At 40.2% G+C, this 15,153-nt stretch overlaps 2 protein-coding genes across 11 annotated transcripts in view; one reads left to right on the plus strand and one right to left on the minus strand.

Moving 5' to 3' along the window:
* Nucleotides 1–3,793: 3,793 nt before the first annotated feature.
* LOC131240622 (uncharacterized) lies at nt 3,794–9,439 on the plus strand. The gene is made up of 2 exons (XM_058238955.1): nt 3,794–4,464; nt 8,925–9,439. Exons 1-2 carry the CDS (start codon nt 4,029–4,031, stop codon nt 9,158–9,160), a joined length of 672 nt encoding a protein of 223 aa, XP_058094938.1. The 5' UTR covers nt 3,794–4,028; the 3' UTR covers nt 9,161–9,439.
* A 2,853-nt stretch (nt 9,440–12,292) lies between these two features.
* Nucleotides 12,293–15,153, minus strand: part of LOC131240623 (uncharacterized) — a 59,712-nt gene continuing 56,851 nt past the window's right edge. For 3 of the 10 annotated variants that reach the window (XM_058238963.1, XM_058238965.1, XM_058238962.1), the window contains 2 exons: nt 13,686–13,811; nt 12,293–12,638 (listed from right to left, as the gene is read on the minus strand). In XM_058238963.1, coding sequence (XP_058094946.1) covers nt 12,567–12,638; nt 13,686–13,811 — 198 coding nt within the window. In that variant the 3' untranslated portion in view covers nt 12,293–12,566. Of the gene's footprint in view, nt 12,639–12,661; nt 13,575–13,685; nt 13,812–15,153 lie in introns of those variants that run through there. The other 7 variants (XM_058238957.1, XM_058238956.1, XM_058238964.1 and 4 more) reach the window with 5 other exon arrangements.

Raw genomic sequence — 15,153 nt, forward strand, 5'->3', positions numbered from 1 at the left:
TAATGGTATTAATATTTTGATTAATTGGAGGAGATAAAAAGTCATGTAATTACTTGGTTCGTTTAATGGGTTGAAACTAAATCATTTATAAATTCCAAACTCCCAATCTCTCTTCCAACTCAACATTTTGCAGTTATCTCCCATCTCCATTCACGCATCAAAAAGAGTTGAGGAGAGAGAAGATCAAAGCTAGTTGATTTCACTCATTGTGCTAAGTAGAGAAGACCTAAACCGTTGAAAGCAATGACTCATTGACATCAAGTTTTTTCATCATCTAATTTAATGGTGCAAGCTAAACTCTCTAATTAGTGCAACTCTTTAATTTTTATTTTGTCGAATGCATCAAGTCAAGACCCTATAAATTTTATGTTATTGTAAAATCGTATATAGATGTTAACATATATTAGTCCAATGTTGACAAACCGGCCTATGTAACAAAATAAAAGTAGAAACGGTGGGTGCATCTATCAGCAGGTAGGTGGGTGTAAGTAGTGACTTTTCCCTTGTGGACCCACCTCTTACCTAATGTCAAAATACAACCTATCTCATAGAAGTAAAACTTCCAATGCAGATAACAACAAGACAGGGTGTCATTTTCTTTGTAGGAATCCTAAGAGTGCATTTTGTTATTACATCTGTGCGTGGAAATTGGCCTTTCCTACGCATTATTATCTTTTCACCAAAATGAGACTTTATGCCCCACTAAGTGATGATCTAGACCGTTCATCTAGAGTTTCACACCGTATATAGTCCACCCTAAAAATCTTACTGATCAGAGATTTGTGCTGTATGTATGCAAATACTTAAGAAATTACTTTTCCAGGTTGTTGTTCAAACTCACTGTGTGGATGGTCAGATCTATAATTCAATGACTGGGCCACACAAGTGCATCAAATGTATACGACTGGTGGATTTGTTTCAACTATTCATTTATTTTGTACTCTTTAGACATATTTCGCTTGATATCTAGACTTGCTATTTTTCTCCCACAGCATTCAAGTAGAAGGGCCCACATGATGAACGGGTTGGATCTTGCACGCGCGTGCTCGTGCTCGTGCTTAAGCATAGAATAGAAAGTTCACCTTTTGCTCGTTTGCCAGAAGCATGCGAACCCTGCAACGTTGGCTTCTACTCCGTTGGAAATACCGAAGAAGTATCTGCCTATGTCATGTGGTCTCAAAATTCAATGGTTTCCAGCTTCTTCATGATTTGCACCAGGACTCGGGCCTCCGCCGGACGTTGATTGCGTACTACAACTGTTTTGGTCCTGAAGGGGTTATGTGGGGCCCACTGTGATGTATGTATTTTATCAACGCCGTCTATCCATTTTTACAGATCATTTAAGAGCATGAGCCCAAAAAGGAGGCAGATCCAAGGTTGAAGTGGAACACACCACAGGAAGTAGTGTTCACAATGACGGCCACCGTTGAAACATTCCTATAGCCCATCGTGATATTCAGTTACCATCTAAACTGTTCATAGGATTAAATAGACGTAGATGAAGGGAGAAAACTTACATCATCTTGATCAAAACATCTGCATCTCTCCGAAAAGTTTTTAATGGTGAACGTTCAATCCCTACTGTGTGGTCCACTTGAACTTAGATCTCCATAATTTTTAGTATCATACCAGAAAATGATACATTAAAATGAATGGACAGAGTTGATAAATCACATATATCACGGTGGACCCCACAGAACCCCTGCCAAGACCGAGTCTGTCTTTGCAGGGGCAGGACGCAATCCGCGGCGGTCTTGGGAACGGATTGGCTACTCCCCCTGACACCAGCCCGTGGCTAGTGGTCGGTGCTCTGTGGGCCCCACCATGATGTATGTATTTCATCTATTACGTTCATCAATTTTTAAAGATCATTTTAGGTATTTATTCCAAAAATGAGAGGTATAAAAATCTAGAGTGGACCACACCACATGAAAACAATAGTGATTGGATATCCATCATTAAAATCCTCCTGAGGCCCACTGTACTGTTTATTAGGTCATACAGGACCAGATGAAGGGGAAAAACAAAAATCATCTCTATCCAAAAGTTTTATGGCCCTTAAAATATTTTTAATGGTTGACGCTCATTCAACACTGTTTCCTGTAATGTGGTCCATTTAAGATCGGGATATATATCATTTTTGGTATTATTCCGTAAAATTATCTTTAAAAATATATGGACGGCATGGATGAAACACATACATCATGGTGGATCCCACAGAGCACCGACCACAGCCATTGGCTGGTGTGCCAATCCGTTTCCGTCGGTCTCGGCCTTCAAACTGCCTTCTATGGTAGCCTGCGCTCCACCCGAAGCTGTGGTCTTGCATGTAGACGCTTTGACAGCCCAATCCATCTGGACCGTCCATTAGGTCCAGCACATATTTTATAGGCGGACGGTCTAAAAATTTAAACTGATCAGATGATTCTACTCATTTTATCAGTAACTTATAACTTGGACAGCCAGGTTAATTTACGAAGAATAGGTCCAAGCCGGTAGGGTTTATTCCCCGAGCACACGTGGCTTACATGAATGTCAATCCAGACTGTCCAAATCTGTAGGCCCATTCAATTAACAATCTACTTTGGGTCATGAGTTCCACCTGCTGACTTTTCTGAATTGTCCATTTGATACTCATCAGTTGGATGGTTAAGATCGTCTACTCTGATTTTTGAGCTGCACTCCACCCACATGGGGCCCCACAAATCGGACGGTCCAGATCATCCTTTATGTATATCACATGTAGGTTGGATGACTTCAACTGTGGCTTGCCGGTTGGAAGGGTTGGATGACCTGCAACTGCAAGCATGGATTACCTTCTGGAATTTTCCAATCCAACATTCATTCACAGAGCCTTACGTTGAAACGAGCACCTTTTACCGACGCAGCCACACAATCCCACCCACATGTGTCATCTCATGGGGCCCACGTGCAGGGTTTGTCTAAACCTCTGATGATCACAAGCGTCGATCACTTGGGCACTACTTTGAGGACCCTATTTTCCAACAATACTACCAAAAGTAAAATCCACACCATTAAATTCGTGGACTTAGATGGGATCATCAAAAGTTTCCTTTTCAACGGTACCCAATCACAGACGCAGATTGCCTATCGACGCTGAGGGTAGCGAGGTGGAAATTGGACAGTGCTATGTGGGCCACACAATGATCCATATGTTTTATCCACTCCGTCCATCTATTTTTACAGATCAAATTAGTGCATGTACCCAAAAATCGAGACAGATCCAAATCTCAATGGGACCATACCAAAAGAAAACAGTAGTGGTGATTGAACGCCCACCATTAAAAATTCCTAAGGCCCACGGTAATGTTTATTTGCCATCCGGCCTGTTGATTAGGTCACACAGATGTGGATGAAAGCAAAACACAAATATCAGCTTCATGCAAAACTTTTGTGACCCCCGACAAGTTTTTAACGGTGGTCGTTCAATCATCACTGTTTTCTTTAGTGTGGTCCACATGAGATTTGGGTCTTTCTCATTTTAAGTTTCATGACCTAAATGTTCTGAAAAAATGGATGGACGGCGTGGATAAAACACATACATCATGGTGGGGCCCACTGAGCACCGTCCAGTAGGCAATCCGCATCCGATATTCACCGACACACACCAATACTGGGACCATAACAGAGAACATGGACGGTTCCAATCACAAGACCATATCTACATGTGGGCCCCCCACTGGGGCAAGAAATGCCAGAAACCCAACTGAATGGCGTGGGCCCCACACCTTGCATTCTTAATTTGCAAGAACCAGTCACCTTCACGGGCCTCATCCACGCCATCATCTATCAGGAAGAGCCGGCCCAGAGGGTTGAAATTGTAATATCCGGACAATCGCTCCTCCCACGAGGTTGCTCCTCCAACCCCATTTATGTCCACGTCTCCTTCCCATCCAAATCCCACTAACCTCCAACTCTCCCTCCCATATTCCTCTCTTCCCCAAATCTCCATCTCCATACAAAGGTAGGAAAGAGAGGGAGAGAGAGAGAGAGAAAGAGAGGGAAAGATGGGCAGTGTCCTAGCCAAAGGTAAAGGTACCACCAAACGATTCGAGGATCCTAGAGTCCTTAATCAAAAGATAAGAGTTCTAGAAGAGGAGCTGATGCAGGTGAAGTTCAAGAGAGAGCAGGCCCATCAGCACCAGTCATCCGTCTTCGCGGCCAAGGAAAGTGAGTGGAGACGCGAGAGGAAGAGGTGGAAAGAAGAGGTATGCAGGTTAAAGAAGAAACTACAGGAGAAGGAGGAGACGATACGACTTCTGGAAGAAGAGACTACAAACGTAGAAAAAGGTGACAAGGAATGGCAAATGCTCGGCACCAACTTGCTAGTAGAGCACATGAGAGCAGAACAGGCTCGCAGAGAAGAGGCCGTCGAGAAATGGAAGCGCCTCTACCTTGCAATCAAAACCGAGCTCGACGATCTCATCCGTACAACGGCCCAAGGTCCGTCACATATTTTAGTTTTTTGGGTGCACAAGTATAAAAATTATGATTATTACATGGACATTAGCTCAACTGCCTTTTTTTGGGCTAGCTAGCCCATATTAGGTGAGGTTTGACTCAAGGCTCATGCATGGCTAGCTCTATTGGTTTTTTAAGACCCAGCCCCACCTCAGCTTTGTTCTTGCGTCAAGTGTCATCCATGGTTAGTTGAGTCGTGACTTGCTCTGTTCCTTCGGTCTTTAGTTGAGTCGTGACTTGCTCAGGTCTGACTCGGTTGTCGAACCAGATTGGGTCCGATGGAGTCGGAGTCTTAAAACCATGGTCTGTTGGACATCCATGGTTTAGCTTCATGAGCATACTAACTAGAATATGGGAATTAGGAGAAGCCTAATAAGATATTTTGGTACTAAAATGTACCACGATTGGATTGAAGGGATCCAGCCCTTAAAAAACCCTAACCAAAATAGTTATTGTAGATTTTTTTTTTACGGTTGGATCGGTTAGATTGAGAGTGGTCCACTTATATGAACGGTTACTTCGTATTTGCGTTCCACACCATGATAGGGACGCTAGTTTTAAGAAATATGTACCACAAAAGCGCTTTTTGTGTCACACGTGTTTGAAGGTCTAGGGTGTTGATTTAGGAGCCCTCCACTGGTTAGGTAATAAGAACCAAGAACACTGATTAGATAATCCTAACCATGGGATCAATGGCCCACAAATAGAAACTTCAATTAAAAAAAGAAGAAGTCAATGGTCTACGTTCAACGGTTGAAAATGCTTCAATATGATAGATGGGATCTTCAATTTATTGTGATTTTGGGCTATGGCCCATCCACAATGGTAACCACTGGATGGATGGCCTTGATCTTGAACATGTATATCCACACGTGTTTTTTATTCAAGGACAGTCTGGCCTTGGTTTAAAGTCTACCAATACTAATTGCGTGTCAGGCCTATCAATGGGCTGGCTACGACGAACGCGGATAGGTACAGACAGGTTTGGTAACTGGACTGGCTACTACTGAAGTGACGTCACCAAAATTTTTTATTCTCACCATGATGCGTGTGTTTTATCCACACCGTACATAGATCATCTTATGGCATGAAGAAAAAAAAAAAAAAAAAACATACCTAAAGGTGTAGTGGACCCACTACAGAACACAGCTGAGAGAGTGAGGCCTACCGTTGAAACCTTCCTAAAGTCCACCGTGATGTTTATTAGAGATCCAAGCTGCTCATAAGTTAACACATACATTATATAAAGGAAAAAACAAATATCGGCTTGATCGGAAACTTTTGTGGCCATTAGAAGTTTTTAATGGTGGGCGTTACCCTCTCCACTGTTTCCGTGGTGGGTGCACTCGAGCTTTAGATCTGGCTCATTCTTCGGTTCATACCCTAAAATGATCTCTCCGTATGGATGGACGGTGTGGATACAAAACATACGTGACGGTGGAATCCATAGAACTTGGTGAAGTTACTTGAGTCTCGCCACTCAACCTGTCGATAGCTAATCCGCGTCTGGTTAGTGCTGGTCTGGAAATCCGGCGATACTGGTCATCTTATCTTACCGTGACATTTTTCATTATTCGGGTGTGTAGAGCCGTACACGTGGCACATCGAAACTGTCATTGATCGTCCATTAATTAAATACTGCCGCTTTGATTAGACTATCCTAGCCATCTAATAAATGGATGCTTTCTCACTCAATGCGAGGCATCGCTGATTTTTGTCTTTTAGTATCCATTTGTAGCAACTTTCATTGAAAGGTCATCTTTCAAACAGCTTCACATTTGGAATATGGTCTATTCACTGTTTGGCTGCTCAAATGAACGGTTTGATCTATTCCTTCTGTGCCACGTGTGCAGCAATGAATGATACGAAGGCACGATACCTCCCTTACAAGTGGGACCCATTGTTAGGTTAGCGAAATCATTGATCTGATGACACTCATTGTGGACAGACCATATGCTCAAAAAGCTTTCCAGGTTGGGGGATCTTAGCCGTCCACTGTTTATTTTTTTGTTTGTGGAACGTGGACCATTGAAGTTTTACTTAACCATCTAATTGTAGCTGTGAAGAAAAGAGCTAGGATTATCACATTGGATTACATATGGTAAGAATGGTCCATCTGTAGTGGAACAGTTAGATCAACCGGTCTGGATCACTGAACATTGGACCGTACACTGATTGGATACTCTGTACCACCAAAAAGCCAATACACATTGGCCAGTAGGCATTTCATATAGTTGAAAGAAATATTCATTAGAGATGGACCACACAGACCATATCATTTACTACAGAAAAATCCTACTTGTTATATAGTCTAGTTGCCCTTGCCTATGCGTGATTACTTCTAATCAAATCTTGCCAATGCCCTCTTCCTTTCTTATCCATCCATTTGCATGGCACTAATTGAACGATTAGGATCGCGCAAAGGAAAGATTTTTGGAACATGGTCCATCCACTTTGTGGTCCATTAGATCAGTGGTCTGGATTCCACACCAATGCTCTATCCTCAGTAATTAAAGGCCTGAGGATACTATCCATATCCTCGAGGTTGAATATCATAATTCCGAAATGGTACATCACTGTCCAGGGATTACACAACACACGCGGGCCCCACGTTTGGTGATCTAGACCATTGATCTGACATCACATGGTAGTTTAGGTAGGCATTAATTTGTAACCGCTGTGAAAATTAGTCACAACGTCCTACAAGGGTACCAGTTCCATATAGAGATTGACAGGGTTTCGTAGCACACGTGCCGGCATGGATTCATGTGAGGTATTCGGTCCATCCATCACGTAGAGCAGCATGGCCAGAAACAAAGTCGGTCGGTGTATACTTATATAGGTCATACTTGTACATTAAAAATGGTCATTTTTATAACCGTTCATTTCTTATGTACACGTGTCATGCACTTGATGAGCATGACAGTCTGCGCCCAATCTGAGAAATAGCCTGGACTGCTCACACGTGTTCCTTGCTAGCACGTGCAGCACGTTGCCCCGTTCCTATTATTCGAGAGAGTACATAGCATTGCTGGACTTTTCGCTGAACCGGGCCCCACAAACCACGTGATTTTACTTCTTTGACCACACGGCTGCCATGTGCCTTTTTCTTCGTTTCTTAAGTGGTGGAGATGGGATCCATTAACATATCATGTGTAGATAATTCAAACCATACAAATCGAAATGCCCTGTTGTAGATGAAGCGTCCTGATTCACACTAGTTGGGTGATCCTAACCATCCAATTGGTCGCCATGGAGTGGTTAAAAGAAAATGGCCTGCAATCCAACATCAACGATGGAGATTAGAACGTTAAGACATCGGTATGGGGCCGATCATTTGGATGGTCTGGATTGAACTTATGTATCTCTCCCTATGGTAGATGAGTAGCCACCACAAGCAATGCTGAAAACAACCCGCATAGTATCAGCCCATACCAAGAGTAGATCACATGAGCTGTTCTTCATGGTAGGGCCTACCTTTTTAATGGGTTAGATGTTGTAGATACTTAACATCTTTTGACCCCTATACACGAGTGTGCGCGCATGTGTAGATTGCCATGCACCATTTCTAAAGTGGTGGTGAACTGTAATAAAGAGCCTAGAGTTGAAAAAAACCAACTCGTAGTAAAAATTTTCCTTTTTAGTGATGTTGAATGAAAATGAAAGTGGGCTCGAATATCAGTCGGTGTCAGATCTTGTGATATAGTGGTTAGGATCCTAAAAGTGCCTCGACATTGAGTCACGGGTTTGGAATGAGCTACAGACGTCCTAAGAGCAATAATTCAAAGGTATATTATACTTTAGATGCATCATAGTCAAAAGAAACCATAAAAAAGGACTAACATGTTTTCTTGGAAGTGATGTGTACCGCCAAACCTCACCACATAATCCAACTTGTACAACTTGTACGACTCAAAAATCATGTAATTAGATTTGGGTTTTATTCTTTTTAATGCTCAACCAATCTTGTGTCGGTTGAAATAAGTGCGGAGGCTGACACGGAAACTTAAAAGAGTTATTTTCAAACTTAGATGACTTTTCTGTCAGACTTTAGATCATTTTAAAGGACCTTATGCCTATAGTTAAACTATAATTGTTCCTGGACCAATGGTTGGACCGTGATCATTCTCTGGATGGCCATAAAAACCTTAGTGCTTACGTTAGATGTTTTTACATGATGTGGAGTCTTGTATGTAAAAGATGGGCTAAATATAGTTGGTGCATTTTGGTTGTACTAAATATCATGATAATTAGTGTAACCAAAACACTTAGTTTAATCAAGTGCAAAATATCATTTCATGATATTTGGTGCAACCAAATGCATTCCTAGTCTCTACATTACTTTCCACCAACGGCATTGGAAAGAGCAAGCTCTGAACAATCTAGCTATCATAGAGTTGTATAACGTGGAGTGATGTGCATGACATTGTTTCTTTCTGTAGGGGAGAGATTATGGTGGGGAGCAGAGGAGGAGGATATGATGGAGGCACTGCAAAGGGAGTTGAAGGCCAAAGAAGAGATGGTGAAAGGGCAGCAAGCCCGACTGTCAGCCTTGGAGAAGGAGGGAGCCAAGAGGGAGAGGGAAGTGGACATACTTAGACAGAGCTTACGAATCATGAGCAACACTAAAAAGGCCCAAATTGCCAAGAAGAATCTTCCTCAGAGCTTGCAATTGTGACATGGACCAACAAAAAATGAAATGTCCACCATTAATAAGATTAATCACGAAGATCAAATGATCAGATATGTATATATATGTGGGCTATCCTTTTATTTCAAGTTACTGTGTTGCTTGGGGAAGTTTCCTCATCTTCCTCAGAAAGATTGATAAGATTACTTAAGAGTTGTCAATTGTATTGTATTTTGATCTGAATGTTGACTTACCTATGAATTGTAACCAAAAAATGTTTCTTGGTAAGTTAATGTTGGGTTCTACCCATCACTGCTCAATTTACTACATGGAGTTTTGATCATGAACACATCATACGCTCGCGCATGCATGGACGTGCACACACACACACACACAGATAAAGAGAACCCACAGGAACCTTACCATGGTGTGTGCATGAAAACCACATCTACCATGCGTGCCCCAATTTTCACCATGGAGGCCAAGGATTAGTTGGATGCGAAGCTCAGGTGGGCCACACCAAAAGGAACAATAAAAAGTCATGGCTAAAACCTCTAAATTCACACGGCCCACCTGAGTTTTGGAATGGCTTGATTTTGGTGTTGATTTATTCTTGTGGGATGAACAAATTGCTGGTCAATGTCATTCAGACAACATGGTAAGTGTCACAAACAACGTTGAAGATTTTACTGGTGGGCATTCCCATCATAACTGTTCTTGTGGTGTTGGGTTTTGAATATCCAGCCTAATTCTTGGGCTCTAGGGCAAATAGGGGAAAGTCACATCTGAAAATTGAAATGGATGTCATGCACACATCGTGGTGGGCCCCACAGAGGTCGACACTTGCAACTTGCAACATTGTCGACACTATAGGATTATAACAGTGCATGTGCATACCGAGAGCAGTATTTTGTGGGCCTTTTCCCCAAGCACTCCTGGGATTTGTTAGGAGACCCGAAATAGTTACCTTTTTTAAAAACTTACTTTTTAAGACTTGAAAAGTTTTTTTTGTTTTGGGATGAAAGTGTCCCTTAACCTTCTTCTCCATTCCTTCTCCATACTCTCCAACTATCTCATCTTTTAACAGTGCACTCCGCTAATGTCCTTACCGACTACTCTCTCGCAATATTTCATGCTTTCCGAATACTTTCTCTGGTAGAAATTCCCACCTCAGAAAAATGGGTTACGAGCTTGTTTGAGAAGAAGATGAGAAGACTTCTATTTTCACTTTCCATAAGCGAGGTCAGGCTTTTACGAGCTGCTCAATAGCTCCTCCATGCAATTCTTGTGAATTTTGAATAGTACTCAGGATCCTCCGTTATCAATTATCTAATAAATCACTTAATGAATGTAGATTATTTTCCCACTCATTTTACAACTTCACTTGCAAGATCTCTTTCCGAAACGAACATGTATCTTTCCATTCATTTGGCTCTCGTGCTTAGTTACTTATGTTACGAGCATTCCTATATATTTTTTTCAATGTAATCAGCATATCCTCTCTTCCCTGAGATGGATTTTTTTTTTTTTTTTGCAAGAAGTTAACTTTTAAAGAATAGGTCTCTTCTTTCTTCAAAAAATTCTGTTTAGGTGGGTCTTTTGCCTAAAAATTGATAGAAGGAAAGAAAAAAGACAAAAAACTTCATTTTTAAAAACAAAAGCAAATGCAAGATGAACTTCGGATTCACTTTTGAAAGGTCACATGGTGTCCAAATGAAATGATTTCAGTCATACTTGAAAAGTGGTCAAATTATCCTTCAAACGAGCCTAAGATTGCTCCGATCTAATCCGTAATGAGCAGTTATGAGCGTTTCCGTGAGATTGTGCGTTGTTGGAAAAACAACAACAATGATCACGTGTAATGATAGAAATTACTCCTTTGTTACAATAGCAATTGCAGGGATTGATGTTGTTACAAAACAGTGATAGTTGTTGTTCCAGCATCGCATAACCCCATGAAAATGCTCATAGCTCTCTTGTCAAGGGTTGAATTGAAGTGACCTTGGGCTCGTCAGAAAAAAAATAATTCGGATGACTTTTTAAGTAAGATTGGAATGATCTCATTGAACACCATTCAACTTCTCAAAGGTGAGCCCAAAATTCAGCTTCATTCGCTTTCGTTTTTAAAAGTGAAAGTTTTTGTTATCTATTTTCTTTCCTTTTATCTGTTTCTTGGCTAAACAGTCATCTAAGCAAAATCTTTAAAGAAATAAGACCCATTTTTGAAAAAACGAAATTTTATATATAAAAAAATCTATCTCATTTCCTCTCATCTTCTTCTCAAACAAGTTAAAAACACATTTTTTTGAGGTATAAGTTTCTGTCAGAGAGAATAGTCGAAAAGCACAAAATATTACCACCAAGTAGTTGAAAAGCACAAAAGATCCCTGAAGTGTAGTGGTAAAAAAAAAGATAACCAGAGAATAGCAATAAAAGAAGGTTAAAAGAGTATTTTCATCCTTTAAAAAAAAAAAAAGTAGTTTTAAGTCTAGAAAAATAAGTTTTTAAAGAGTGCAATTTTGGATGTGCAAGCAGACCTCAAGTTTCGACCCCTCGTGCCAGTGCACTTGTGCTAAGCAGTAATGTCCGGCAGCTACCCCTCTATGATCCTCAGCTTGCGCTTGCACTTTGGATCCACGTGCAATGCTTAGGAGATGGATTGGTACACAGTGGGACAATGCGAGCTTCCATCCACCATGGTCAGTTATACAACTTGGGTAAAAAAGGATGGTTTATGTCTGGTGGGCAGCCTATCTTTAAACTCTTGCTAATCTACCATTTTTTCCTGCAGAAGCTAAGATGATGACAATGAAGAATTAACAGTAAGCTGAACTGCTTTTCCATTGAATTCCAAGAGAAGAGAGAAGTGCCACTTTTTTTTTGGTTGCTTTACCTGAAATCTCTCCCATTGAATTGAAATTGGGATGAAGACTATGCAACTATAGTGGCTTTCAATTTTATAGATAAAGAAAATATGGCATCTCAAGAATAAAGGCAATCTGCTGCTGGTTTACATATACTCTCATTTCCCATGCTCTCCCATGCATGCAAACCATCATGACCTCTGGCTTGGAAAAATTAGTCTGTTGTTTAGAGATATGGGACATGCAATGAGGAAGGCCTAACAGCAGACGACTCTGATGCCTAGTGCTTTGGACCATTATCGGGGAACACATGACAGTACAAATGTCTATGATCTTGAATTTGGAATGAAAACTAATCCTTTCTGATTTCTACAACTAGGCAATATAATTACATACACATGCTACAGTTGGACCACATTCACGGCCTATAAATTACAACTGTCCCTGACTGAATGGACTTCCTGTATGTAAATGCATTGAGTGTACGCATTTTAAATGTAGAAACTCAGGAATCAGCAAGCCGTGCCATACTTTAAGATTGTTTGATCCAACTAATGGCATGTTGCTAATGCTCTAGCCACCCATCCAGCTCAGGTGATCAATGGGGCACCTTCTTCCTTGGAAGTTGAACTGCCTGCATATCTGTAATTTGATCTCACGCTCTGCAAAAAACATTAAGGATAACTAGTCAAGGAAATTTGATGCCAATGAAATAAATAAAACATGATTTTATGTCTACATGCTTGTTTACATTGCAAACATGTGAATACCTGATCCCCATTTCATAAGTCGGCACTTTTTATGCAGATTGACCCAGATATGTTTAATTAAGGGCCCGTTTGGATACCACCAAATAAGTTACTTTTTCTACTTACAGCAGTAGAGAAGTTTGGTTTAAGATCAATTATACGAACTTTTTTTACTTAAAGGTACTTAATCACTTCAGCTTAATAAGTAGAAACCAAGATAAGCTACTTGAGGATAAGTAGCTTATCGTAAGTAACTAACAATCCAAACGCCCCCTAAATATCTTAACAATATATTTTGGATAAAAAGGCTGCCTTTGTTTAACCGATTGGTGTATACAAAAAGCTTTCTTTTGTTTCTAAGGCAGGAGTTTATACTCTCTTTTACCCAATCATCTAGCAATTGCTCTCATAGTCAACTCTATTATAAGATGATGCCGGAATAGTAATTTATCGACAGGGTAGGGACAGCACAACCAAATATATCTGCCACTTTAAATAAAGTGCTGAAGGCTAAACGGGGGCATGAAATTTGGAAAGGTGCTTCAAGAAGACAGTTACATGACTCACATCTAATGCATATTTCATAACCATGCATCTCAGAACATAATCATGCCGCCATTGATGAATTTATCCTAAAATGGATTATTATAAACTTTGTTTGGTATGATTTGCTAGCCAGTCCCAATCCCATGTAAAGTTATGATTTACTAGCCAGTCCCAAAATCGATTATTATAAACTGTCTGGTATGATTTGCTAGCCAGTCCCAAACCGATGTCAGGGTTAATGTCGGGTAGACAGCCTGTCACTGAACTCAGCCAAGCAATCACAAGAATTCCTGAAAACAATATCTGTAAAGCCAATGGCAAATAGCTGGGGTAAGGCTATGACGACCACAATGATCCATAAAATTAAATGGTGTTTTCCTTTTGGGAAAAAAACAAAAGAAGATAGGAAGGCACCTCTAATAGTGTGATATAGTAGAAGTCTTCCATATGCTGCATAAGTGCAGTCCCATCTCTGATTGAACGGAAGAGATTTATCTCAGCTTGCAAAATCTTTTCAACAAGTTCCTTCTCTCCTTTCATCTGCAAATAAATAAATAAATAAACAAACAAACAAAAGGCTTTCACATTTCAAACTAGAGTTCAGAAGCAAGCATACACACAGAAATAGAGAAGATTGTCTTGTTGATATAAAGTGGAAAACTGAACTGGATTCCATAACAGTACCCTCATGCCAAGAAAAAAAGATGAAGAAGAAGAAGAAGAAAACTATGTAGGGTATATTAGACTCGGGCAGGCGAAATCCATTCGGACAAGCAAGATAGGACTCACGTCCACTCTGAACCTATGGATGAGAGAGAGAGAGAGAGATTTTCTAAACTCTCCCGCAGCCATCTCGAACTATGTTACCATGTACGTCAATTATTCATCACAAGCATGTTCTGAAATTTTTTTTAAAAAAAACAATACAGCAAATATAGCAGATGCATAAGGATACACATGTCCAAGAAGACATACAATGGAAGCTCAACAGTAGCACCCATTTTCTTGTTAAAGTCCCCTAAAATTATTTTGATTATCTATCAATCATTTTATTTGGTCATTGTCCTATTAAACAAAAAAATTTGGGAACTTTGCCCAAGCCAAGTTATAAAAAAAAAAATAATAATAATTTTACTTTTTGCCCAAACCAAGGTTAAAAGAGCAGTCAAGTCAGATATGGGTTCATCAAGTTTGAACTCAGTTGATTCTCAGACAAGATTCAGTCAACAACTAAAGCCCAATTCCGGTATGAAATGATCAACTTGATACTTGGGCATCTTAAGGCTCCAGGAATTTAACCAAATAATTAAGATATCTTTTTACTGGTTCCACTAATCTCCATTAGTTATGTTTTATGAAACCCATCCACGTATCTCCATTAATTAAGGTATCTTTTTTACTGGAAGAATCTGGCTGAGAATGATTTATGCTAAGGAAATTCTTGCCTCTCTAAAGTTATACTAGCAATTATCTATATTTATAGGGTGTCACATTGGACGAGGCTTCATCAATAACTGTGGGTAGGTGTAAAAGGTGTTCCATTACACATCTGCTCTATTTTCCACTATATGATCCAAATATCCAAAAGGGAAATTTCTCATAATCTTCTGGGGGGCACAGAAAATCCAAGACGGTAGTAAATACGAAATCATACCATCAATGGACAATTAATTTGATTTCTTTTTATTTATGAGTACTAATATGGCCGTATACATCATCAATTTGATATGAAATTTCTGTCAATCATTAGATGGGCACCTTTTTGATAGGGCATTATGCTGCGATAGCGCACTTGATAGTGAGCAGGAAGTATATAGACTACACTCTAAAGACAAACACATAAGTGTTCAGATATGACAACTGATGTGAGTGTGTATGTAAA

The sequence above is a fragment of the Magnolia sinica genome, chromosome 3, assembly GCF_029962835.1.
Source record: "Magnolia sinica isolate HGM2019 chromosome 3, MsV1, whole genome shotgun sequence".
Lineage (NCBI taxonomy): Eukaryota > Viridiplantae > Streptophyta > Magnoliopsida > Magnoliales > Magnoliaceae > Magnolia > Magnolia sinica.

What these genes read in the sequence shown, in the direction of transcription:
- LOC131240622 (XM_058238955.1), top strand. Translation starts at nt 4,029, where the DNA reads ATGGGCAGTGTCCTAGCCAAAGGTAAAGGTACCACCAAACGATTCGAG. An exon ending in CATCCGTACAACGGCCCAAG is followed by an intron (nt 4,465 to 8,924) that starts GTCCGTCACATA and finishes TTCTTTCTGTAG; the next exon opens with GGGAGAGATTATGGTGGGGA.